The 27,262-nt window shown below is 42.6% G+C and overlaps 1 protein-coding gene across 2 annotated transcripts; it reads right to left on the bottom strand.

Moving 5' to 3' along the window:
* Window positions 1-13,577: 13,577 nt before the first annotated feature.
* TRIM68 (tripartite motif containing 68) lies at window positions 13,578-27,156 on the bottom strand. 2 transcript variants are annotated; one of them, XM_028116074.2, is made up of 7 exons: window positions 27,112-27,156; window positions 23,247-23,729; window positions 21,494-21,589; window positions 20,385-20,645; window positions 19,968-19,990; window positions 19,282-19,382; window positions 13,578-19,080 (listed from the first exon to the last, which is right to left on the bottom strand). In XM_028116074.2, exons 2-7 carry the CDS (start codon window positions 23,670-23,672, stop codon window positions 18,530-18,532), a joined length of 1,458 nt encoding a protein of 485 aa, XP_027971875.1. In that variant the 5' UTR covers window positions 23,673-23,729; window positions 27,112-27,156; the 3' UTR covers window positions 13,578-18,529. The 2 variants fall into 2 exon arrangements, with proteins under 2 accessions (XP_027971875.1, XP_027971878.1); XM_028116077.2 differs by lacking the exon at window positions 27,112-27,156 and having other exon boundaries at window positions 21,523-21,589; window positions 23,247-23,335.
* Window positions 27,157-27,262: the final 106 nt, after the last annotated feature.

The following is a 27,262-nucleotide window of genomic DNA, read 5'->3' as shown; positions in this document are numbered from 1 at the left end:
AGCGCAGATTCAGGAGCATGACTTGGTTGATGAGCAATGTATTATTTTCCATGCTACTTCCCAGCAATTCATCACTAAATAGAATCAGCTAACCGGAAATGTGACATGATTGAGTGACAGAATAGATTCAGAATAATTTAGAGCCATCTGGAAATTATAGAGGAGCTAGGATTCACACAGAGTATAGAAAATCTAGAAAGGAGGCTGTCACACAACATAAGCACAACGGTAGGTCTGGGAGAACCAAAGTTGTGTCAAGAAAAGCCCTTTTCCTCTAGGGACCACTTCTATTTCCAGTTTTACAATAAAGGTTTTGAATTATATTAATCCTAAGGTTTACTTACTAGCACTGTTTGTTTATTTTTTTTAAGATTATCTAACTTCCTAGTGAGAAAAGGAGCAGGCAAGCAACTCAGCAGCACTGCAGAATTGCTGGTTAAATAAATTAATAAATCCACAAATGATAAGTGGGTACTAAAATATCTCCTATGTATCGAAAGCTCTACTAGGTATAGACAAAAGGAATATGAAAGAGTAACTGATTTAGAAAAACCTTGATGGAAACCCAAATGAGGAGCATATTGTACAATGTAAGTTAAGTATAGGAAACTCCAGAATTCATTTTATGGAGGTAACATCATTTTGCAGCCAAATGATGATACTAACATCATAGAAAGGAAATAAAATTATACACTATTTACTTATGACAAAAGACACAAAAATCTTTTGAAAATCAGCAAATCAAAGCCAAATGTGCATTATACTGATAATATAAATATAAGCAAGAGCTTCTAACCCAAAAATGCAAAAATAGGTTAACTATTTTTCTAAGCATTCCTGGCAGGTTTCAGACTAGAAAAAGGGATCTCAGGTGTGGTTACTATAAGGTTATTTTAAAGCCATGACTTATTTTTCCTAGGATGCAGAAACTTATCAGAGGTTAGGTGTCCATCCAGAGAAGAGGTAGATTCATCGTATTTCAGAAAGGTTCCTATGGGGGGTGGAGGGATCACAGCTGCCAGGGACCCTACTAAGCAGCACTTAGAATCCCCCATATATGGAAGCCTAAACCTTGCTGCACCTGCCCTTTTAGATTGGGGAATTATGTTACCACTCAAGAAAAGTTTAAAAAGTAATGAACACTAATTTTATGTGTGTCCTTTAAGGGAATGTTTACAGGAATCATCTCCTCTGTCTTCTTGAACCAAACTCCATGTCAATTAGGCAACATTTTCATTCAGGGGTAGAAAGCAGAATAGTGCCCATCAATCTTTTTTTTTTCCCCATGAATCTTTAAATAATATTTCCACCTTCAGCTTCTTTCATTCTTGAAAGACTATTTCCTTTCAATTATGTTAATAAAATTAACACAAAATTAATATTTATTTAAGTTATTTAACAAATATTTAACTGTCTATTACACACTAGGAATTTCACTGGCGGAAAAGGGGGCAAACCAGGAAGACACAGTACCTGCCTGTAGAGGGGACAATTCTAGAGTAGAAGCTTAAGAAAAGTGTTTTTCCCTGGAAGGAGAGACTGAGCCATAAGCTTATTTACTAGTGCCTTATTAAGGGTTGTAATTTCAGGGAAGCAGGAGAGAGGAAAAGGGGAAATGATTTAGACAAGATAGGCAAGTCAGTATAATAGTGTTTTACCAAGCCGGTCACCATTTTGTAACAAGTGTGACCGAATGTTACCATCATGGTACCATCTTGTCATTTTAGAAAGCCTACCCAGAGAAAGGAGAGGGGGAGGAGAATTTATGTGCTAGCTTCCATATCCTGTTAAAAAATAAAGGTTGTTTCATTAGGAGTTAACTGGTCCTGCTTCTGCATTGCCCCTGTATGAGCACCAAGTAGATTCTGTAGGATCTTATGACCCAGCGTCAACAAGAAAAACTAGAGGTGGGAAGTAAGAGAAAAGTCCTTTTGGACAAGGACTGTCTGCTAGTGCACACATGACCTTGATCATGCTCCACACAGAGAAGCTGCCACAGCAGTGACTGGAATGAAACAAGCAAAGTTCTAGAGGACAGATGAAGATGAGAGGACCCAAAATGGTGTATCCCAAGAGTTAGATCTATTGCATATGCATGTGCACCATGCATAACTACCCATGCCCCATTATATCTAGCTCCTCTAACACAAAATAGCTATAATAGAAATCCTGAGAACAGTTGGATAAATATGAATATGAAGTGAGTACTATAGTTATGTAGGAGAATGTCCTTATGCTTAGGAGATACGTATTGGAGTAGAGGTACACTGTCCTCGTGTGTTTATCAGGTGTATATGTAAGATATAGTTTATATATATAAACACACTCATACATCTATTCATGTGTGCATTTAAAACAAATATGGCGGGGTGCCTGGGTGGCTCAGTCAGTTAAGTGTCTGCCTTCGGCTCAGGTCATGATCCCAGGGTCCTGGGATTGAGCCCCACATCAGCCTCCCTGCTCAGTGGGGAGTCTGCTTCTCCCTCTCCATCTATGTGCTTGCTCTCTCTCTCTCTCAAATAAATAAATAAATCTTTTAAAAAAACAAATTTGGCAAAATAATAATATGTAATCTAGGTGGTGGGTTTACAGATATTCATTGTACTATTTCAATGTTTATGCATATTTAAAATGTTTTATGGAGTTGAAAAAATTGTCCTACCACTCAGTCAACTTCGCTTTCATGCTTGTTTATCTGAAAATTAATGACACTATTTTTATTTTTTTTAAGATTTTATTTATTTATTCATAAGAGACAGAGAGAGAGAGAGAAGCAGAGGGAGAAGCAGGCTCCCCACTGAGCAGGGAGCCCGATGCGGGACTCGATCCCAGGACTCTGGGATCACGACCTGAGCCGAAGGCAGACGCTTAACAATCTGAGCCACCCAGGTGCCCGAATGACACTATTTTTAGAGACAGATGCCATTGAAGTCAACTTGTGAGGAAACCCAGTACTCAGTTATCTACTGTTATCCTATCCCTGAAGCCATGTCCTTTTTGTATGGTTCCAAACATGTAATTCATCACTAGATTCTGGGGCTCTATACTTAGCACTTGATTTGGAAAGGCTCATATTAATAGGGTCGGGGAAAGTATACTGTAACAAGTATCAACACTCTGTATTACTGTATAACAAATTACCCCATATAAATTTAAGATTTATTCTGAATTGAAATCAGGATCTTCAAGAGGTATGAGCACCCCTATGTTCATTGCAGCACTATTCACAATAGTAAAGATATGGAAACAACCCAAGTGTCCATCAACAGATGAATGGAAGAAGAAAATATGTATATACATAGAATGGAATATTATTCTGCCTTAAAAAGAAGGAAATACTACCATTTGTGATAACATGGATCAACCTAAAGAACATTAGGCTAAGTGAAATAAGAGAGGCGCAGAAGGAGAAATACTGCATGATTCCACTTATGTGAGGTATCTAAAATAGGCAAACTCATAGAAGCAGAGAATAGAATGGTGGTTGCCAGGGTCTGGGGGGAGGATAAATGGAGAACTAGTGCCGGATGGATATAAAGTTTCAGTTATAAATGATGAAAAAGCTCTAGAAATCTGTTGTACAATATAGGAATCAGTTAACAACAAGGTATACTTCCCTTTAACATATGTTAAGAGAACAGTTATGTTAAATGTTCTTTACCACACAAACACACACATACAGGGAAATTTCTGGAGGTGATGGATATGTTTAGATATCTTTAGTGATGATGGTATCACAGGTATATGTACATGTCCAAACTGAAGAAAATGTATACATTAAATATATGCAAATGTTTGTACATCAATTATAGCTCAATGAAGCTTAAAAAATGTGGGTTTAATAGCTTAAAACAAACATTTATCACATCACAGCTTCTCTGGTCAGAAATCTGGGCATGACTGAGCTGGATGGTCTGCAGTCAAGGTGTTATCCAGGCCTTAGTCATCTCAAGGCTCAACTAAGGGATGATCTATTTCCAAGTTCACTCACCTAGCTTAGCCTCAGGTCCTCTCTGGCTGCTTGCTGGAGACATCAGTTTCTTGCCACATGGACATCTCCATAGGGCTTTCACAACATGGAAGTTTGTCTTGATTCCCCAAAAATGAGGGCTCTGAGAGGGAGAAAGTGAGAAGATCAGAAAGATGGAAATCAGTCTTTTGGTGACTTTACTTTGTAAGTGACATTTCAATGCTTTTGGCACATTCTATTTGTTAGAAATATCACTAGGTGAACTCTCAAGGGGAAGTAATTACACAAGAGCATGAATACCAGGGGAGTAGGGATCACTGGGGCCCATTTTAGAGGCTGCCTTTCACATCCTCCTGCTTAAACCCTCATGTTCATGATCAGATCTAGAACCAACTCAGAATAAAGACACACAACCAATATTAGTTAACTTTTTTTTTTTTTAGTAGGCTTTACACCCAGCATGAAGCCCACTGTGGGGCTTGAACTTGTGACTCTGAGATCAAGACCTGAGCTGAGATCAAGAGTCAGACGCTTACCTGACTGAGCCACCCAGGCACTTCTTTATTAGCTTTTAATTAACTTTTCCTACTCCTAAAAAAAAAGTATCTTTTAATATAGCAAAAGAAGAAGAAAATGGAAGCATATGGTGCCACATACTAAGAGCTCCTACTGGAATTGTGCCCAGGGCAGCTGAGAGGGCAGTCTTGTGGGCCTTGTTTTCAGCCTGCCAGTTTGTAATCCCGGTCGAGTCTACTTTCTATGGCTATTCCTGTTATCAACTGTCTTGGACTCTGAGAGTTTTTCATGCCAAAAGTTTATCATGGAATATGCTCAGGACGAACATCTGGTGTGAATTGTGCAGAGAGAGGAGGTGAATTACAACACAGTTTAATCGGACTTCTCAGCTGATCCTATGGGGGACTTCAGAGCGGAGATGGCCCTGTACACTTGTCCTGAATTGGGCAAGGGGGACAAATCCTTACACCTAGGATCAACCAGACATGGATACAGTCATTGCATTAGGAGGGTGCATAATTTAGGGTGATGCAACATCCTCTGGGGTTGAAGGTAATTTCAGGAAAGGAATGCTATGAGCCCTCAGTAGTCAACACTCCCAGGTACTGAGTGAAATGCTTCAACCCTGAAGGGGGATCTGTGTGGTGTTCTGCAGCCTAGAACTAGGGAACGTTCATAACTGATTAGTCTTATGAGGGGACTTGGAGGTGGGTGAGGAAATAAACCTTGAAAATTTTCCTGGCTGGAGAATGGACTCTCTCACTGTTGCTCTCGTGCTTAATATCATATTTCTTCTTGGCTAAGAAATCATGAAACAGATATCATAAAAGTGAACACAGTGTTTAAAGATAATATTAAGACCAAAGAAAGACAAAAATCTCAGAGAAACAATGTAAACAGACATCATAACAAAAATACATTCACCTCAATTTTGATTGTTACTTTTCAGATACAAATAAATGAGATGTAACTATTAGAATAAAATATGAGAAATGCATAAATTTGGAAAATAAAATTAAAAAATTTCTTTTGTATTTATTGGTTAACTTTCTTATTTTAAATTTAAATTCAATTATCCAACATATGGTACATCAGTAATTTCAGATGTAGTGTTCAATAATTCATCAGCTGTGTATAACACCCGGTGCTCATCACATCATGTGCTCTCCATAATGCCCATCACTCAGCTGCCCCATGCCCCCACCCACCTCCCCTTCCGCAACTCTGTTTGTTCTCCAGAGTCAAAAGTCCCTCATGGTTTGTCTCCCTCTCTGATTTCTTCCCATTCAGTTTTCCCCCCCTTCCCTTATGATCTTCTGCACTATGATATTCCTCAATGAGTGAAACCATATAATAATTGTCTTTCTCTGACTGATTTATTTCACTTAGCATAATAGCCTCCAGTTCCATCCATGTCGATGTAAATGGTAGGTATTCATCCTTTCTGATGGCTGAGTATTATTCCATTGTATATATAAACCACATCTTCTTTATCCATTTATCTGTTGAAGGGCATCTGAGCTCCTTCCACAGTTTGGCTATTGTGGACATTGCCGCTATCCAGGTGCCCCTTCTTTTCACTACATCTGTATCTTTGGGGTAAGTACCCAGTAGTGCAATTGCTGGGTCATAGGGTAGCTCTGTTCTTAATTTTTTGAGCAACTTCCATACTGTTTTACAGAGTGGCTGTACCTTGCATTCCCACCAACAGCGTAACAGGGTTCCTCTTTCTCCACATCCCTGCCAACATTTCTTGTTCCATGTTTTGTTAATTTTAGCCATTCTGACTGGAGTCAAGTCATTTGTCATTGTGGTTTTGATTTGTATTTCCTTGATGCCAAGTGATGTTGAGCATTTCTTCATGTGTCTGTTGGCCATTTGGATGTCTTCTTTGGAGAAATGTCTGTTCAAGTCTTCTGCCCATTTCTTGACTGGACTGTTTGTTTTTTGGGTGTTGAGTTTGAGAAGTTCTTTATAGATCTTGGATACCAGCCCTTTATCTGATATGTCATTTGCAAATATCTTCTCCCATTCTGTAGGTTGCCTTTTAGTTTTGTTGACTGTTTCCTTTGTTGCGCAGAAGCTTTTTATCTTGATGAAGTCCCAATAGTTCATTTTTGCTTTTGTTTCCTTGCCTTTAGAAACGTCTCTAGCAAGAAGTTGCTGCAGCTGAGGTTGAAGAGGTTGCTGCCTGTGTTCTCCCTTAGGATTTTGATGGATTACTGTTTCACATTTAGGTCTTTCATCCATTTTGAGTTTATCTTTGTGTATGGTGTAAGAGAATGGTCCAGTTTCATTCTTGTGCATGTGGCTGTCCAATTTCCCAGCCATTTGTTGAAGAGACTTTTTTCCATTGGATATTCTTTCCTGCTTTGTTGAAGATTAGTTGACCATTAATTAACAGAACAGAATAGAGAACCCAGAAATGGAACCTCAACTCTATGGTCAACTATTGGTTAACTTTCTAGCAATGGAAACCTTAGGGAAGGATCCATGTAGAGAGTTGGAAATAATAGATTCTCATAGCAGGAGCCAAAGACCTTTAGTAATTTATGTCTCTATCTGCATCCTGACCTCAAGAGACTTATTAAACTGATCCAACTCTAAGGAGGATTATTTTGCTGTTTGGAAAATTCTGCTTCACTTTCTACACAAAGGTACAGTTTTGTGAAGAAACAACTGAAATCCTGTAGGCTCTTCATTAGGTGGTATTGTGGCTGGTTCCTCAGGGCACAAACTGAAATTCTTCCCTTGGAAGATATAACATGGTCCTAATGAACACTATCTCAAGCAAAAAAGGCTGTTTGATTGAAATGGGATTGTGTATCAATACTTACTTGCCTCCATACATATATGCACACACAAACACTCCTGCACATATACACCTGACATTTGCCCTTATGCCTAGGTTGCATGTCCAAATAAAGCTTTGGCCTAATGAATTGTAGACAAAATTCCCTAGTTCCTCCAACATAACTTTTGAGGTTTCAATGCCTGCTGTCAGTGAAGATTCCCACTACTGCCTAAAATCCATCCACCTGTTGACTAAATCCTCTTCCTTTCACGTTCTACTTTCTTGTCTAATAATGTGTCCTAAGCCAGTTAAGTGTCAGATTTTTATTTTTAAAAAGACTGTAGAATAATATTCCATTGTATATATACCACATCTTTATCCATTCATCTACTGATAGACACTTGGGCTGCTTCCATAGTTTGGCTATTGTAAATAATGGTATAATAAACATAGGGGTTCATAGAACTTTTTGAATTAATGATTTCATTTTCTTTAAATATCCAGTAGTGTGGTATTACTGGATGATATGGCAATTCTATTTTTAATATTTTGAGGAAACTCCATACTATTTTTCACAGTGGCTGTACCAGTTTGCATTCCCACCAACACTGCACAGGTGTTCCTTTTTCCCCACATCCTCACCAACACCTGTTATTTCTTGTGTTTTTGATTGTAGTCATTTTTTAAATTATCAGCTAGAGCATTAGCCTCTAAATTCTCCTTCCTGGCTGCAGTCTGGGACTTAATGCCATTACCTTGATGTGATTTTTATTTTATTTATTTATTTTTTTATGTTTTAAAGATTTTATTTATTTATTTGAGAATGAGAGTGAGCACAAAGGGAGAGTGAGAGGGAGAAGCAGACTTCCTGCTGAGCAGAGAGCCCGAACGTGGGACTTGATCCCAGTCACCCACCCAGGCACCCCTGATGTGATTTTTAAAAAGGAATGGTCCATACTAGAGCTTCTCAAATGTTAACATGCATGTAAATCACCTGGAAGATCTTGTTAAAAATGCAGACTCTGATTAAATGAGTCTGAAGTGAGGGTGCCTGGGTGGCTCAGTTGGTTAAGCATCTGTCTTTGACTCAGGTCATGATCCTGGAGTCCCAGGATTGAATCCCATGTTGGGCTCCCTGCTCAGTGGGGGGTCTGCTTCTCCCTCTGCCCCTCACCCTGCTCTCATGCTCTCTTTCAAATAAATAAATAAAATCTTAAAAAAATAAAATTAAAAAAAGTAAATGAGTCAGAAGTGAAAGACAAAATTCTGCATTTTTAACAAGCTCCCAGGTGATACTTGTACTACTGGTCTAAGGATCATACTTTGAATAGCAAGAGTTTAATAGACCCTGATCATTTCTTACAGACTCTTCTACCTGGAAATTTTAAAACTTTTTATTAAACAACTCTGGGTGGAAAGGAAGAACTAAACAAATGTAGAATTTCAAAAAATGGTATACACTGAAGATACTTCACATTAGAATATATGTAACAAAATAAAAGCAGAAGTCAAAGAAAAAAAACTTTACTTATTTTTTTAATTTTTATTTTCTTTAGACACAGAGAGTAAGACAGAGGAAAAGAGATAGGGGCAGAGGGAGAGGGAGAGAATCTTAAGCAGGCTCCACACCCAGCATGGAGCCCAACACAGGGCTCAATCTCACCACCCTGAGATCATGACCTGAGGCGAAATCAAGAGTCAGATGCTTAATCAACTGAGCCACTAGATGCCCCAAATACCTATTTTAATAAAATAAGAAATAAAACTAAATTTACAAGATTTGAACAAATTAAGCCAAAATAAAGCAAAAAGAATAAAGATTAGTGAATAAGTAAATAACATATATAATTTTAAAACAATGAATAAATATAAAAATTCTGGTTATTTAATACAATAAACACAGCAGAATAAACTAGCTGAGATAGGGACACTGAAGGACTCCATAAAAAATCTGTGTTTTGCTCCTTTTCCTGCCTGTTCTTGCTAGGACCTGCACCCCTACTTTACACATACAAGTAATGCATGTCCTCCTTGTAAGGGACAAAGAGTTAATGATTTCTTTGGAATCTTCCAGCACAATTGATAACATCTAAGAAATGACCATCGTATGCATATTCCAGACCACTGGCACTAGACATCTTGATGTTCAGACCCCCTGGCTCCAAGGAACTAAATGACTTATGAAAGACACCTGGACCTTTGTCCCTGTTCTAACTGGTTTCTGGATGCCTGAGAGGACACATACAGCAGACCACCATCTTCAATAAAAACCCCAGACCCCAAGCAAAGATGAGACTTTTTCCCTTCTGAATCTCTCAGGTGCTCTGTCTGTGTCTACACTCTCTCTATATCTTCAGTAAACTCTGCTTTCACTCCCTCTGGGCTCATGTTTGATTTCTACCCTGTGTGTAGCCAAGGATTCTCTTGGCGGGTTCTGTGGGATCCCCTCTGGGTCCTTGAACTCAGCCTGCCTACATCATAGCTAATCTAATCAAGGATAAAAGGGATAGCTCAAATATATAAACAAAAAATGACAAGAGCAAATAACCACTGAAGCTGATTAAGTAAAATAAAAAATGACTAGAGAACACTTTGCACAATTCTCTAAACATAGATTAGAAAACCTAAATGAAATTGATATAGTAAAATGCAATACATTCTACCAAAATTGATCTCAGTAGAAAGCACAAATCTGCACTAAAAAAAAAAAAAAAAAAAAAAAAAGTTAAGAATAACTCCTGATACCAAACTGGGCCCTTGGGCGCTCTAAACAATGGAAATTGGTAAGAGGTCAAATGGGAGTTTCAGGCAAGGCCTTTTTGGGTTTATGCTAGCACACAAGGGAGGCAGCACAAAGGAAAGAATCCTCAGGCTCATTTCCCAAGGAGAGGTCAGGGAGAGTTTTTTAAAGAAATACAGGTGGGAAAAGGGTGATGTCTAAGCCTGGAGAAGCGGGTATTTATTAGCACCTCTGCACTTAAAGGTCATGCTTCCTCATGTGTCGCAGGTCTAATTAACATGTTAAACCTCCACCCCTCGGCATGATGTTTAGTGTTATAATGATGGGAAAACATTGGTGAAAGTTCAGCACTGGGGTTCATCTTGGAGCAGACTGGTTTGGTCGGGTCCTCACCAGTCTTTGTAGTCCAGTCCCTCCTTCTGTAAGCCTGCTCCTTTCAGTAAGCATCCTGCCCCTGCAGTCCTGCAACATATGCTACACAAGGGCATGGAGTTTTAGCCATCCTGGAAGATATACTCCTCAAGGACATAAGAGTTTCAGCTACTAAGGAACGCTGGACTTGGCAGTCAGAGTTGAGAGGACCTGAGTCCAGTCCCTGCTCTCACTTCCACAAAACAAAAACAAAATACAAAACCCCACTAGATTCAGATAATTTTATAGGAGACTAAGAGAGAGAGAGAGAGAGAGAGAGAGAGAGAATTGTAGAGAAAGAAAAACATTCATATTTTTCCTTACAAAGTATTACACTGATGGCTGTACCTGATAAAAGTTGCACAAAAAGGAAAACTAAAGACTAACTTCCTTATAAGTATTGATATAAAATTCTAATTAAATTATCAGCAACACAGAATTCTTTCACACCAATTTTTCTGCTTTATTCCTTTTCAGGCTATGTGTGACAGCTCTGTTCAATAATTAGTTTCATGTAATGCCGGGTATTCTTCCATATTATGCAGGCTATGACATTCCGAAAGGAGAAAAAAAGATGTTGACAACTCTTGCTTCTACATAGAATACCTTTCCTTTATCATTATCCCGTCACCTTGGGTCTTTGCACTTTTGGGAGTGCTTCTTCCGTGTGGGACTGGGTGTGGTGATCTGAAAGCCACCCCTTGTTTGTGAGATCCACTATTGCCACTGAAGCCTCAGCAGGAGCCAGGGTGAACCCCAGGGAAAAGCAGTCCATCTGTCCCCATGGGCACTGTGGCAGCTTAGCGGCCTCATCTCATGTCGGGGCTACTTGCATTAGCAACCCTTTTGCCTCCTGCATTTCACTGCCCGCCTGCTTTTCCTACCTATATTCCACATTGCTGTTTAGGTTTACATTCTGGTCTGTTCTCTGAATTATCCTGTAGACAATGGGGACCCACAGGGTTTAAACTTTTCAGCACAGCAGTTTTGGGGACTAGTTCTCTTGCAGGTGTGAAGACTGGACCTTCTAATAGATGCTAAACCTAGTAAATTGAACTTAAACCACCATGCATCCTCATTAGGAATATTCTGGGTCGGGCTGAGAAAGGCATGAAGCACCCTTACTCCTGTCAAAGGCAACAGAATGCCTCTCACCATTCGCATCACTGAGAACTCTGTCTCTGATATGGAACTGCGGAGTTGGGAGCATGTAGCATTGTCTCTTGACTTTTTGTATTTCCAATATCTCTATATCCTTTGCCATTAAAAAAAAAGAGAGAGAAATTATAACTTGTGCCTGTTGGTTTCTCTTTCTCTTTGGCTTCTTTCTTCTCATTCCTGCCCCATGATGGTGCCTAGGCAGAAGTCATGGCCTTTAAAACAGGGCCCATTCATCCCTCTAGCCTCATTTATTTTTCATTTTCTTTCAAGTACCCTGCACTCTATCTTTGGTTTATTCTCTGTTTGCAGAATATTTTGTCTTTTCCTATTTTTCTGAGGTCCATGCCCTTCCCCCAGTTTGAAAAGCTCATCTTCCATTCTCTGTTCAAATAAGACCTTATAACACGGTGACGTGAGATATATTTAGCCAGTGAAGCCCACCCCAAGACCCCAGGCAGAGCTGAGGAACAGTGAAGTGGACTTTGAGAGATGAAGTATACTACCAGTGTGAAGACTTCTACAACAAGCTAAAATGAATTATGACTACTAGAATTTGAATCCTGATTCTCTGGCTTAGAAGCTTCGTGACCTTCTGTGCACTTCAGTGTCATCCATAAAATGTAGATGTGATGATGGCAACTGCTTCAGAGGGTTGTGAAAATGGAACGGAGAGGTCGTCTTTGTAAGTAGTTAGCAGGGCACGTGGACAAAGCAGGCTTTAACAAATCTAACTCATTGTGGGCCTTTTGTTTCCTTTTCAGGATTCACTCTATATTCTTTTAGGTATTTTCTGAGCACTTGAAGAAACAAAGACTCTTCATCCGCTAAGCGTCTGCTTCCTTCCATAATCTGGAAAGCCCCAGAGGCCAGAACACAGAGGAAAAGAAAAACAAACAAACAACCAGTCTCGGGAGGAGTTGCAGTATTTGGCTGTTGGCAGAGGCCAAGGGAAGCTGGGGTGTCCAGGGGAAAAGCAGGATGATAGAGAATCTAAAGGGGGAAAAGAGGACTCCCAATGGGAGGTCTTTGAAAGTGATAATACTTTTGATTGTGACTCTATGTTGTTCATCTTTGATTTTATGTGGCTCTTCCTGTTCCTCCTGAAGGGTCCTGAATAAATCCCCCTTCCTTTGAGTGAAAGAAACGTGGACACATCAGAGGAAGCTGAATAGAGAATACAACAGGAATGTGGGTAACTGACCTGGGGACTGGGGGTCAGGCTGACGGAGTTTTAAGACCAGGGTCAACCTAGAAAGGAGGATGTTAAGTCCTCCATCACACTGTAAAGGGCTGGCCAGGTCTGGTGGGTAGTGCTGATATGAAGATCACCTCTTGGAAATGGGATGAGAGGATGGGGGAAGAAAGAGAGAACAGGGAACACTTTGCTTTGTTTCAAAACTGACAAAGGAAGGAGTAAATCCAACCTTTCGATAAAGGAGAGACAGTTTTCAGGGTCCAAGGGGAGTTTTGAGAAAAGAAACTGAGCAGTAGACTCATTAGGAGCATGTTTATTTGGTTGTAGAAGGAAGGCACAAGGTTTTCATAAACACAAAGGCTCCATTCAAGTAAGTTATGCATTACTGCTTTATGGCCTGAGGACCAAACAAATATGCAAGTGAACATGGAGCTTGCTGATGCACTGCCTCTTTGACCAATCCAAACTGGGTTCATAAACACAGATTCTGTTCAGATCTTGAGCAATCAAGATGACTCAAGACCAAGCATTTGAAGATGACTTAGAAATCTGTAGAGCTGGTGTGGTTTGCCTAGCACCATAAAGAGTTCTAAGATGAAGCTGTAAATTATATTCTTGTCTAATTTTCCAATTTCTAGGAAGAATGCATATGAAATGATTAATTTTCTGACATTTTTAATGATTTCAATCAACTAGTATCTGTATAAGAGATAAGTCTGGGCAGAGAATATAGATTTGGGTTTTTTCTTTCCTTAGCTTCTGACCCTTATTTTCAACTGAGTATCCACCCCCCCCCCCAGAAAAAAACCAACTGTTTGGTTCCCCCCAACACCTGGCTAATTTTCCCAGAATTATTCATTTACTCATGTGATTATTATGGAAGCAACTGTTAATATATAACCCTGCCTTCTGGCCCAGTGATGAATCCACTCAACTTGGGTCATGTGCTTATACCTGGAGCAGAGTTCATCTCTAGTCAAACTGAATCCCAGTTTATCTGAGGAGATATAAACTTGGGCTCACTGACTGTGGTCATTTTCTAACACGTGAACTTGGAAAAACAAATATGTTCTACAGCAAGATAAGCAGATTAGCAAGATGGGATGAAGAAATGGGAGTCTCTGGTTCTCTGATTCCAACTCATTTTGGACACCCAGGTGCATCCCTGTTATTAAATTCTGTAAGATACCTCTATAACCTTTTAATTTATCCCCTATTGTTAAGTTAGTTGGAGTCAGCATACTAAACACCAGCCTTTTGCTTTGAAGCAACAGAAGTTAAGGCAATGTGAGTTTGACTGTGGACATCTTTCTCTTTGCTTCCCAGTCTGGTTCTGTATAACTTAACTGTAAGGCATAAAAGAAAGGGATCAAATATAATATAGGTCTTTCTTCATCTGGACACCACCATGGAAGTGTGCCTGGGATGAGAAGGTTAATAGAAAACAGTATCAATAATGAAGCCGAAATGTCCCTATTCTTCTCCAGGTCACCAGACATGTATTTGGTCTTTGCTTTTATTTTCCCCTTTCAGAAAGTCTTAAACTGAATAACCAGTATATGTTAAAAGAAAAAGATTTCAAATGTGACAGATATGTATATTTGACTCTGGTACCTTTGAAAATCTTAATAAAAGATAATTTCCTAAGAGTGTTGATAACTAGTTATTATATCTGAGTCTTACTATTTCCTTGCTACTGATGGAGGATACAGTGTTAATTCAGAGGATATTAAAGATTAAAGATGATGATGAACAGAAACCACATAACACAACATCTGATATGGTGTCTGTATAACCAATAAATTTTTTTTTTTGAAGATTTTATTTATTTGAGAGAGAGAGAATGAGAGATAGAGAGCATGAGAGGGAAGAGGGTCAGAGGGAGAAGCAGACTCTCTGCTGAGCAGGGAGCCCGATGTGGGACTCGATCCTGGGACTCCAGCATCATGACCCGAGCCGAAGGCAGTCACTTAACCAACTGAGCCACCCAGGCACCCAACCAATAAATTTCTACTTCCATACTTTTAAGAGTAGTTCTAGGCACTATTGAGAGTGTATTCCCATGTAGGTCAACACTCATGTGATAGCTGTTTCAAACAGTCTGCTTAACAACTTGGCATCTGTACCTTTTGCTAGTACTAAAATTACTTACCTACCTAAAATGTATTCTATTTCTGAATACCATGAAGTAGGAATCAGCTTCTAAACACCTGATAGTAATGCACTGAGTTCCCAAAGAGCAGGAAAAAGAAACTTCTCCCTAACATAAAAACAAACCAACATCATGAGGTGGTTAAGCACATTTGATAAGATTTACATTTTGAAAAGTCACACTGTTGTTTCTCCATAAGCAACCCAAAGAATTGACTATGTTCATCAAATACAAGAGTATCAGATGTATTAAAAAATCTGATGTCAAGCAACAAAGGCATAGTTCAGCTTGGCACTCAAAACAGAAATTTCTTCCCAGCGTTTCTCTCAGAAGTCTGCCCTGCTTTGTGTTTCATTCACACTAGTATTCCCTGAAGCGAGCTGGAACCCACTGTTAGCGCTCAGATATTGAACTACACACTTCCAAAGTGGACTAGTTCCCTGCCATTGCTACCCTCAAACAGAAAATCCCACGCAGATCAGATACAACCCCTGCCCTCACACTAAGCAATCTATGCCATTTAACTAGTGCCTGGGACCCATACAGAGTCTCAGTGTTTGGATCTTAAGAGACTAAAATCAATTCTGCTTGAAAAATGGGAGACTGGATTTCCTGTGGGGAGTCCCAAGGATTTTCCCTGTCTCTCTGCAGGACTATCTATTTTCCCCTTTCATAGTCTGTCACCTCAAGGCTCAGGCATTGCACCCCTTGTTTCTCTGCTGGTAAAATAAGGATGGGCAAAGCTCATTCCTGCCTTGTAGTGAATGATCTCACCAAGATGGAGGAGATACCCTAGGCATTCCAGGGAGTGGTGCAGACACTCTACCTTCTGCATGACCACCTGCTTCCTCCCTTTCCGGACCACTTTTGTGATTATCCATTGAATCATTTTTTTTTTAACAGATTTGTAATTAAGTACCATCTAGTTGTTCATGCCCCATGAGACAAAAGCTTATTTTTCTTTTGATTCTAGGCAGATGAATGAAAGTTCCCTCACTTAAATATTTACACACACACACACACACACACACACACACACAGACACACAGACACACACACACACAGTGCTAGACTGGACTGCAACTGTGAATCAGACAAGTAAGGTTCTTGTCTTCATGGGGTTCTTAGCAAGGAAGTATAAGTAACTACCCTAGAGAAAAGGGTTTTCATATACTTAAGAACTTCAAGATTCTTACCTGGTCTTAAATATCAGACAATATGAAATAAACAATGTGCTTGACCTTATACTTCTCACAAGTAATCACAGCACCCAAATCAGCTTATAAATGTCAAAAAAAAAAAAAAAAAAGAGCTCTCTGCAAAACAGCATGTTACCAATGAAGTCATTCCACACTACTCAATTCACTCTAGGTTTAAATAAATTTATCACCTAATAATCCTTTTTCTAAGAGACTTCCAGGACTTGTCCTAATAAAAACATAGTCAAAGAACAATACTGGTTTGGTCCCTCGCCTCTTCTGCTAAGTGTCATGGACATAACTGGAAGAACTTCCTGAAAATCGATTTCTTAAGTCTATAAACAATTCCCCAGGGAGTCCCCCTATACGAAGACATGGTCCCTTTAATGTAGGTCAGCTCAATCCTTTGCCAAGACCAGGTCTGTGTCTTACCAGTTCATTCCTCTCCAAGTAGAGAATGGAAATGTTTCCCCTTCTGCTAATGCTCTATGAGTGACTTGGAAGCATGGTGGGCAGAATGAGTTTATTTCTCCACTTTAGCCTGTTTTACCTCTTCCTTATGTGAACAACCAATACAATTAAAGTAGAAAGACAATTTTTGCTCTTCTTTATTACAGGAATTACTTTGCTTCTGCCTATACCTGACCTGGTAACTATTTTGCTGCCTAATCCTGACTCAACAGTCACTACCTTCAAGCTTAAACTATATCAGAAGTTGTGTTTCACAGCATCATGGCGACAACACGTGATGTACACATCAGAGCCCCTTGCAATAGGCAAGGCCAATGGTTTCCACCTGCTTGCCTTGCAATTTGTCTCCAGGCACAAGCATTCCCACATCATACTCTTAAGCCCTGTAATGAATTATTTTGAACACATATAACCATCATTCTAAGGTCAACAGCCCAGATATATAGTTTTAATTCCCTTTCATTATAGTGTATGGCTCCCAAGCTGGCTTTTTATGCCTTGTCCTTCTTGTGTCATAGACTTAGAGAAGAGAAAGGCAGAATATTAGGTAGTTACCAGAGCCATGAAGATTCCCTTGGTGACAAAAAAGATCCAAACTTTAGCCCAACTAGCTTGTGGGTGAGCCTTCTTTCCAGTACATCTGTTCTAAATTTTTCTTTTTATTATTTCCATTCTCTACTCTGATGTCACAGTCCCCATTCTAATCCAGACACAAACACATACAACAGATGCACAATCTATCACTGTGGCCCAGAGTCTGCCACTGACTGGCAAGGGCACCTTTCTGTCTAACTGGCTGAGACTGTCGGGAGAGGCTCTATCAAACAAAGGCACTGCTGTACAGATGCTGGCTCTAAGAAGGAGAGGCAGGAGGGCTACCGCAGGCGAAATCCATGGCCTGCCTTCCTCCATCCCTGAGAAAGGGACAAAAATATAGGATGGATCTGAGATCTTCACAACAATCCTGTGAGGTAGGAGAGTCTGCAATTACTATACCCATTTTTCCATTGAGGACACCTAAAACCCTCAGACACTGGGATGTTTCAGACCCAACTGTAATGAAGGATATGCAGACGGGTGACCTGAGAAGCAAGTCTGCCCATCTTTTTTCATTTGAATGTGGGAAGTACTTGATAAGCTTTACAATCTTTTTTCAACAGTTTTGTGAGAAGCAACTTACTGCATTTAAGGCCACTTCAGTTTCTTCATCCGTAAAGTGACCATAAGAACAAGGCTCGCAGGTTTTCTGATCCTGACACTTGGGGAAAAGGGCAGGACCAGGATCCAGGTCTCCTCAGAGTCTGAGATAGAGTGATTTTCCCAGCTTACGTTCAGAGAGGGGATGCACACTGGGGTGGCCCGGGCAATGTTGCAAGGCATTTCTCTAGCTAGGGGGTCAGAGAGTTGGGGTCCAATATGGGTTGCTCAGTAGCAGCAAACCTCAGGCAAAGCATCCTATCCTGGTATCAGCACAGTAACCAGCTCTGGACATGAACAATTATCTTTTGGCTTTTTGGTAAGCCCTATGCAAAGGGTTTCCTGGAGGGTGGACCCACTTCACCACCCGCGCTGACTTACTTATGGCACCCTCAGGGACTGGGGAAGAGCATGAACTACAGAAAGGGCAGAGTCCTGACTGACACCAACACGTTATCTTACAACTGCTTTGATCCTCGTCCTCAGCCCTGTCATGCTTCCCTCACGGGGGTTCCATGCTCCTTTGACTGAGCCTCAGCTTTTATACATGAGTAGGTTAGTGAGAGACCTTGGCCCAGTAGCAACAGACTACTGGTCAGGGAGAGGGCTCCCTGGATCATCGACTCAGCTTAGTTCAAGGGGATCCTTGTTGGTGGCAGGACCCTCCAAGGCCCTTGTGGGCCAGGTGAAACTCCAAGGCCTCTGGCTAGGATGGTGGCCCTCTCAGTCCTCCCCGTCCAGGGAGCAGATGGCCAGAGGGGCTGTGTTGTTCGCTCCAATGCTGTAGCAAGGACTAAAGTAGGGCAGGAGACGCCCAGGGAAGGGATAGTGGGGGAAAGTGAAAATGTGGGAGCCGTTGTCAGTCACATTGTAGAAAGAGATATCATGGGCCTCATAATCCAGGAAGACTCCCACCCGGTGGGGAGGGACTGGCAAGGACAGGAGGGGGTATTCATCGGTGCCTGCTCGGTACTCATTTCCCTTCCGCAGCCTGATCACCCAGAATCCATAGTGGGGGGATAGATAGACCACCTCCTTCCGGTCTACATTTTCCCTACACACTCCCAGGCCCCATTCTGACCTGTCTCCCACTTCCACCTCCCAGTAGTGCCGGCCTGAGGAGATGCACTGGCTGCCGAGGACGATATTGTAGCGGTAAAATCTCTCAGGATTGTCGGGCAGTTTCTGCTTGGTGTCTCCGTATCGCACGCATTTTCTGTCCTCAGACACAATGAGGCGAGAATAAGCAGTGTCTGGATCCAGACGCACGTCAGCTGGGGAAAAAGATCCTGGTTGGTGACACTGACCCACAGCAGAAGGCATGGGTGTGGTCTCTCTGATAAACACAGCCACAGTTTTTTCAGAGATGAGCAGGACGGGGGAGAGCTGGGGCATCCAGAGCGCACTGAACCATTTTCATTCTCTAGGAGGGGTCCCTCCCACCGCCCACCATAACCTCTCCTAGCATTCATTACCTGCATAGGTCTTCAAAATCTCTCTTAGCCCCAGCACGCGGCAATCCGTCTTTAGCTCCAGGGAGACCGGTTCTGGCCTCCGCAGACTCCAAGACTTGCTCCTGGCAGAGAAGGGGTAAGCCTTGGGGCCAGAAGTCCTGCTTCTGCCATATGGGCCTTCCCTTACCATAGGAAAAATGGGCTTGGCCAGAGATAGTCAATGGGGTGCCCCACCCCAGCAACACCAGGCAAAGCAGTGATGTGATGATTATTTGACTGAACCTGAATGGTCTGTGGCACAGAGAGAACACTCGCATTCTTGTGCTGGGGGAGCGGCAGATGTACATTTGGCACTGGGGGAGGAAGCAGCGTGCCACAAAGGAGAAAGGCCAATACTCAGGCTGGAGCATGATGGGAGACATCGGCGGTCTTTTTCCTTTCTTGGGCAATCTACCTGAGACTACATATTTTATAACTTTGTCTGAAATTCTTATTGGTAATACTTGAAATGAATTTGACTGAGTACAAAGAAGGAAAAAGACTGATGAACAAAGCTTCTTTAGCAAATACAATGAAAGATGATGCTTATGCACCAGCAGCCACTCTTCTGTGGGTACCAGGTCTATGTTCCTTCCCCATATCTGCCTCTGGCCAGGCCCCACTATCCTTTATAGGGCAGCTTAGGGGCTCCAAGGATGGGAACATACCTGTTTAAGACTTCCTGAATACCCTAGAAGGAGGGAAAAAAAAAAAAAGCAGGACATGAGTATGTGCTATTCCTCAGAGGGACCAGACCACACTGAGCTCTGGGAGGGGGTTTCTCTGAGGGAAAGGGAGGCAGAGAGCAAGGCTATACGTCTTGACTTCAGACTCCACCTTGACTCCCAGGCCAGAGGCGGGGTACGGGTATTATGCCAGAGCTGCCTGAGTGCTGTCCACCTACAAGGCGACAAAAGGCCATGCGAGGGGTAGAGCAGCAGGCAGAGTGGAGGGGGTGGTATATGGGATCCACGTCTGACGGGCAGAGCACTGAAAGGCCCCACTGAAGGCTAGCAAATCCTCTCCTGGAGTCCCATACCATCTTCAGCTCTCCTTCAGAGCTCCCAGAAAAATTTGCCACGTACCTGCAGCATCCAGCGGACAGGCCTCTGAGATCTCTCTTCCAGCTCTGCAATCATCCTCCATAGCACTCGGCTCTGCTGGATGAGCTCATTGTGATTCTGCTCCAGTTTTTGCATGGTCTCCCCCTCTTCCTGCTCTAGGCTGGCCAGAGCTGCGGCTGCTTCCACCTCTAGTCGCCGACCTGGTGGCTGTTTTTTCTTTAGTAATCGCCGGTATTTCTCAAACTCCCACATGATATTCTGCTTTCGGGTTTCCACCTGTATCTGTAGAGCCAGGACCAGAAATCAGCACTGATTCTGTACCTGTAAGGGCCCCCCAGGACTGAGGGCGCTGGCACATGCATACACACACACTCTGGAATGTGGGTACCAAATGTGTATCAGGCACCGCAGAAGCCAAGATAAAGGAGACCGTTTTGTCTACCTCTCTGGCTTCTGGGTCCCTAACACTACTCTTATTGGCCCTAATAGGTCCCGGGACATTATCTTGGTACTATATCCTCTAGGCTATTCTCTCTTTTCAGAATAATATATTCCATTTTCAGAATAACGACCAGAAGGATTACACTTAGGCCTCTAAGGCAGTGTAGCTTAACTACACTATGAGTTTTGCTCCTTACTGATGATATATCAATTCCCTATGCTTTCTTAGACTGGCTCAGTGTTACCTTCTGTGGATCGAAAGTTCGATGGTTTGGTAGTTATGGTCCTCAAGTTTATCACAGGGATGATTTTCTAATATTTTAATAACTTAACTTTTAGTAAAAATGTTCTACCTGGGGAAAGTGAAACAGATACCATGCTTTACTAAGCATTGTATAAGTCTTACCACTGTGAACTAATGCGTACGTGAAGCACATAGTTTTCCTTTCTCACGTACGTGGACATAAACCCAGAGGTTATCCCTTTATCACTATTAAGAAACTGGAGTCGAGAGGGTACAGAGCCTGCCTAAGGCCATGCGCTTGCTAAAGAATGCTGGTTGGAGAAGCCCAGGCTCTCTGACTTCAACGCCACATTCTGCACGGAGACGAGAAACAGGATGCGGCCATGGGTCAGCTCCCGGACAACACAGCGACAGCACAGCCTCCCTCCCCCGGGTGGCAACCTGCCTTCCAGTTGGCAGTTCGTTTCCTCTCACCAACTTCCAGCTTCCAGGCCTCATCTTGCTCTTTCCTCAGATGCTCCAGAGCCTCATGGAGTTCCCACTGAAAGAAGTAAAAAAATTGTGAGGACATGTCCGGCAGCCCAGGTTAATGACAAGGCTTCCTAGCATTAGCAGGTGATGGGAAAATAAGCATCCCTTGGGCAAGGGGCCAGAATGAATGCCACAGGGGGAGTGATTCCTGCCCAGATGACATCCAGGGCAGCTCTCTAACCCACAATCATTTCAACTCCCACAGTTTCCAAGTTTCTGTAAAGCAGAAGAAAAGGTCCATTTCCAACCTTAGACATTCCTATCCATGCTTATTTTTATCTGTATCTGCCTTGTTATCTCATGACCTCTTAAAACCTTATTCAAAGTGTGGTCCAAGTGGGTTAGCAGCATCCACAATACCAGAGAGCTTGCTAGAAATGCAGAACCCCAGACTCACCCCAGACCTACTGAATTAGAACCTGAATTTTAGCAAGATCCTTGGGTGGTTCACGCAAATTAAAGGTAAGAAGCCGTATCCTAGAATACTGCAACACTTTACTACAGGAAAGCATAAAGTGTTCTGATAAAAATATTAACCATTTTATTAAAGATTTACCAGGTGGCATATGTGGCTTCAGCGCTAAACTTACATTTAGTACTTATGACCCCTTGAGTTTTATCCCTATTTTATAGATAAGAAAACTGAGGCTTAGTGAGCGAACTACCCAAAGTCATTTAGTTAGTTAATGGTTGGGCTGGGATTTAACCCAGCTCTCTAACTGCTACGCCTATATTTCACTACCTCCCTATTTTAAAACTCAAAGTAAAATGAGTAAATACATATAACTTTTTTAGAAATTATTTGTGCATAGGAAAACACCTAATTCAGGGGATTTGTCTTACACTCTTACATTCTAATCTCAACTTCAAGAAAGAGAATTAAGACCAGTACTAGATCAATGGATCACAGAATCACTGGGATAATGAACCTGATAAAGATATGTCAGCGTAGACATCTGAGGAAGGAGCAAGAAGCTGGAAGCTGATGAAGGTTAACAATAGAAAAGGAGTAGCAGGTGTGATAGAGATAACCCCCCCGCCCCCCCAAAAAAGGGTAGGGAGAGGAGAAAGAACACTGGCTGAGGAGCAAGACTTGAGTCCTAGCCTTTGATCTTCCTTTAACTAATTTAACCTGAAATCACAGGCACCTTATAATGTTAGATTAATCTCACCCAATCCTAAATCATTCAGCCATGGTCCCTTCCAGGTCTAAAACCAATGATCATGATCTCAAATTTCTAAGCCTCAATTCTGTCGATAACAGAGGGAGTTGAAGTGACTCTGCCAAATGACTATTGGTGGCAGTGTGAGGAGGAGTTTGCAGGTTCTGCAGGGTGCAGCCTTGACTGTCTCATGCCCGAACTCCTCCGAGGCACTCAGAACCCCAGCTAACCCAAATCGGTCTCCTTCAAATTCCCAGTATGGAAAGCATGTTTGGATTAGGCATTAAGCCATGCTGGTATCAGGGAAGGGGTGTGGATGTGGGAGGGAAGGAAATGCAAGGAGAGGTGTGGCTCACTACATCAGGTCCCCAGGATCTGTGGGTGTGAGGAGCCAAAGGAATCAGCTCTCATTTAGTCTCTGGGGCTCCTGCTCAGGTCCTTGATCTGGAGATAGCCAAGAATGGGGCAGGGGAGAGATTGGGGTGGCTGGCCTCCATCTCCCACCTTATATTCCCAGGTGACATCCTCCATGGGCACGACACTGTGGGCCTCATGCTCAGGGGACTGGCTGCAGGCCTCACACATGATCAGGCCATCCTCTTTGCAGAACATCTTTAGCTGTTCCCTGTGGAGCTCACACACGTCACCCTTCAGCCCCATTCCTGGATGCAGCCCCAGCAGACGAACTTTTTCTACAACGTTGGCCAGCTGCCAATTGGGCCGCAGGTTCCTTGGCTGGACAGGAGCCCGGCAGAGGGGACAGCTGTAACCCCAGTTCTGGGATTCTCCTGGGACCTCCCACAGTCCAGAGAGGCAGCTGTGGCAGAAGCTGTGGCCACAGTCGATGCTCACAGGCTCCCTCAGGAAGGTCATGCAGATGGGACAGGCCACTTCTTCCACAACAGCTTCCACCAATGCTGCAGCATCCATGGCTCCTTCTTACTCCCTCCTCAGAACATGAATACAGCCAGGCAGAAGTAGTCAAGGCTGAGAAGGAGAAAAAGAAGAAAAAAACAAGTAAGATAAAAATGTTCTTCTGTTGAAGAACAAAGGGATCAGCAAAAGGGAGAATTAGTGACTGAAAGAAAAAAACAAACCAACTTCCTCCTTTGGATCCTTTATTGACCTTAGTTAATATAAGTGCTGGCCTTCTCAACTGAGGTTCCGATCGGGTCACATTATCCATACCACTGTGGAGACATCTGGGGATGCCTAAGTGAGTGGATATTGGGAGTTTTCAGTTTTCATTCATTTGGTCATCTCTTATTCTCCTCTGAGTTTGCTCACCAGACCATTCCTACCCTACTTCAATCACACTCTCCAAATCAGTATTGTTTCTTTTGAGCTTGGGAAAGGTCCCACAAAATGTGGTGTTTCAGTATCCAAAATAAGGCCAGAAATGCCCCTAGCCTTACTCTCTAGTATGTTTATATGTCTATTTATATACTTCAAGGTGCAGAAAAGGTAATATGTCAGAAGACCATTGCCTATATGCTCAGTTTGTTCTCTTGCATTGCACACTTGAGTGTAAAGTATAAGGGAATCAGCAATGCTTTCTCCACACCCTCTAAACCCCTGCCAATTTCTCTAGCACTAGCATTCACTAAGTTGCCAAGACACTCTCCTCAGCCTTCAGTGATGTTTAGAAGCAGAGATGAAACAACACCCATTGGAAGATAAAAACACAGCTCATCTGATGACAGTCAAACCCATACTGATGAAGTCACTACCCCAGCAAGAAACCTGAGATTTTTGCCAGGGCCAGATAAGAGTATGGAACTTGAATGATCAATGGCAGACTTTTGGCTCAGTAGACAGTATTTCTTTGTTTACTTTCCAAGTCTGTGTTACCAGCTAGAATCTATAAAGGGAAGAGCCCTGTTGGTCTCAGTCATGGCTGTATCCTCCATACCTAAATGGTCTGCCATGCTGTTGTTGAATAAATAAACCAGGTAGACATAGGAAATACCTCCTAGACCCAAAATGTTTTTATAATTTGTTAGGTAATTGAGAGCATATTATACAGTAAAAATAAGAGCAAACATTCCTTAAGCACTTACACTGTGTGCCAGGCACTATTCTGAGCCCTTTACACAGATTAACTCAGTTTATTTCACAACCCTAAATGGAAACCATTATTCTATTGTTTTCATTTTACAGATGCTTGGTCCTAGGCCCCACCATTCTATCCTGGGCAAATTACTTAACCTCTCTAGCTTCACGGTAGAATGAAAATTCAAGAGAGAGAAATTGGGCGCCTGGGTGGCTCAGTCGGTTAAGCACCTGCCTTTGGCTCAGGTCATCTCAGGGTCCTGGGATCAAGTCCTGCATCGGGCTCCCTGTTCAGCGGGGAATCTGCTTCTCCTTCTACCCTCTCCCCTCTGTTTGTGCTCTCTCTCTCATGCTCGCTCCCTCTCAAATATATAAATAAAATCTTTTTTAAAAAGAGAGAGACCACATCTTCTTTATCCAGAGAAAGTCAATTATCATATGGTTTCACTTATTTGTAGAACATAAGGAATAGCATGGAGGACATTAGGAGAAGGAAGGGAAAATGAAGGGAGGGAAATCGGAGGGAGGGATGAACCATGAGAGACTGTGGACTCCGAGAAACCAACTGAGGGTTTTAGAGGGGAGGGGTGGGGGATGGGTCAGCCCAGTGATGGGTATTAAGGAGGGCACGTACTGCATGGAGCACTGGGTGTTATATGAAAACAATGAATCATGGAACACTACATCAAAAACTGATGATGTATTGTATGGTGACTAACATAACATAATAAAAAAAAATTAAAAAAGAGAGAGAGAGAAATCACCATGATTTAGGGTAGTCCAGTAGGCTTCCTGAAGAAACTGGAGTAGTATGTAGATTTTGCAGGACTCTCTGTTACAGGCCAGCAGCAGGTCATGCCTTCTCACTGGCCTCCCTGCCTCCTAATTCCCCCCCCCCCCACTATCACTGCCAAACTGTGGGACCCAGTATCCTAAAACCTAGTTTTGTGAAATCCCTAACCTACCGAGAACCATCAGTCCAATAGGGAAGCTCTCTCTCTTCAACTCTGAAACAGCAACACTGCCCAGTTAAGCAAAGAGAGCAATTTCCACACTTTCTTGCAGACCTCATGTCCATTTATTCTACCCAACTTGGGCTCCTGCTGTTTTCACAGCTTGAAATGACTTCTCCATGATCCTGCTCTTAATATCATTTGATACACACGTTTATTATCTTACTTCCCATGCTGGAAGCTTCACAGGGATAGGGATATTCTCTTTTTTAAAATTTTTTTTTAAAGATTTTATTTATTTGAGAGAGAGAATGAGAGAGAGAGAGAGCACGAGAGGTGGGAGGATCAGAGGGAGAAGCAGACTCCCTGCCGAGCAGGGAGCCCTATGCAGGACTCGATCCAGGGACTCCAGGATCATGACCTGAGCCAGCCCAAGGCAGTCATTTAACCAACTGAGTCACCCAGGCGCCCCTAGGGATATTCTCTTATTTTGTTCACTACTATATCCCCAACATCAAGAACAGTGACTCAAACATTTTTGAATATGAAAGAATTAAGTGTAAACGTTGAGGTCTTTTAGTAGGTTGGAAGTGGAAGTGTCAATATCATCTCATACAGTGGGGCACCAAGAGCTACCACCTAAAAGTGACACAAGAGAAGTTGGTATCTATGATTTAAAGCTACAAAGATCAACAGGAGAATGCAAATAAAAATCGAAAACTGAGAAGATGGTGGCAGTAGGGAGGTGAGGTAAAGAAATATCAAAACGATAAATCAAGAAATGCTGCAAAAGCATATTTTAGATTTCAGAGTCATAAAGATTTAAACATGAAAAAGTTCAAAGTGGTGGCCTGGGCAAGAACGACTTAGGGTCAGCTAGCTACTGTTGCTCTTCCATATAAGACCGGCTTTACTGATTTATTTTTGTATTATACATAAATTACTTTGACAAAACTTTAATCATTAAACGTTTAATTGCTTCGACCTTGCCTTTGCAAGGGTGGGGATCCAGTCTGGGAAAGACATTTGAGGGAGGGGGACACAACGTGGAAAAGCCTGGAGAGGAGAGACCAGAGTGGAGAGGGGAGAGGGAGGCGGTGACCCCGGGGGTTCTGGAACAGAGGGGGATGGTAACCTCCCGGCCACAAGAATGCGGAGCAGGGCCCGCGGACAGCGGACGGCTGGGGATAGAAGAAAGTGAGCCTGCAGGACCTCCGACTTCAGAACAGGCACAGCTGTCCCCCACCTCCCTCCTCAGCCGGGACTAGCGCCCCGCGGCGGAAACCGAAAGTGGAGACGCCCGCTTCCCACCGCCGAGGACCCGCAGCGGCACAAGCGCCAGGCCAAGCCACCGCAGCACTTACCGCCGGCCGGCAGACGAAGGCCCCAAAGCTGCCGGCTCCTCTGCCTCTCCAGCAGGGCTCCCAGGCCCCGCCCACAGGCCGGGAACCAATGAGCGGCGAGCAGGGCCCAGGCGCCGGGATCGCACGCCGGCGACGTCTTTGTGGGAACAGC

The sequence above is a fragment of the Eumetopias jubatus genome, unplaced genomic scaffold (genome assembly GCF_037043125.1).
Source record: "Eumetopias jubatus isolate StellerSeaLion01/CBP00866 unplaced genomic scaffold, mEumJub1_p1.0 scaffold_13, whole genome shotgun sequence".
NCBI classification, from domain to species: Eukaryota; Metazoa; Chordata; class Mammalia; order Carnivora; family Otariidae; genus Eumetopias; species Eumetopias jubatus.
This window is presented reverse-complemented; position numbering and strand designations above follow the sequence as displayed.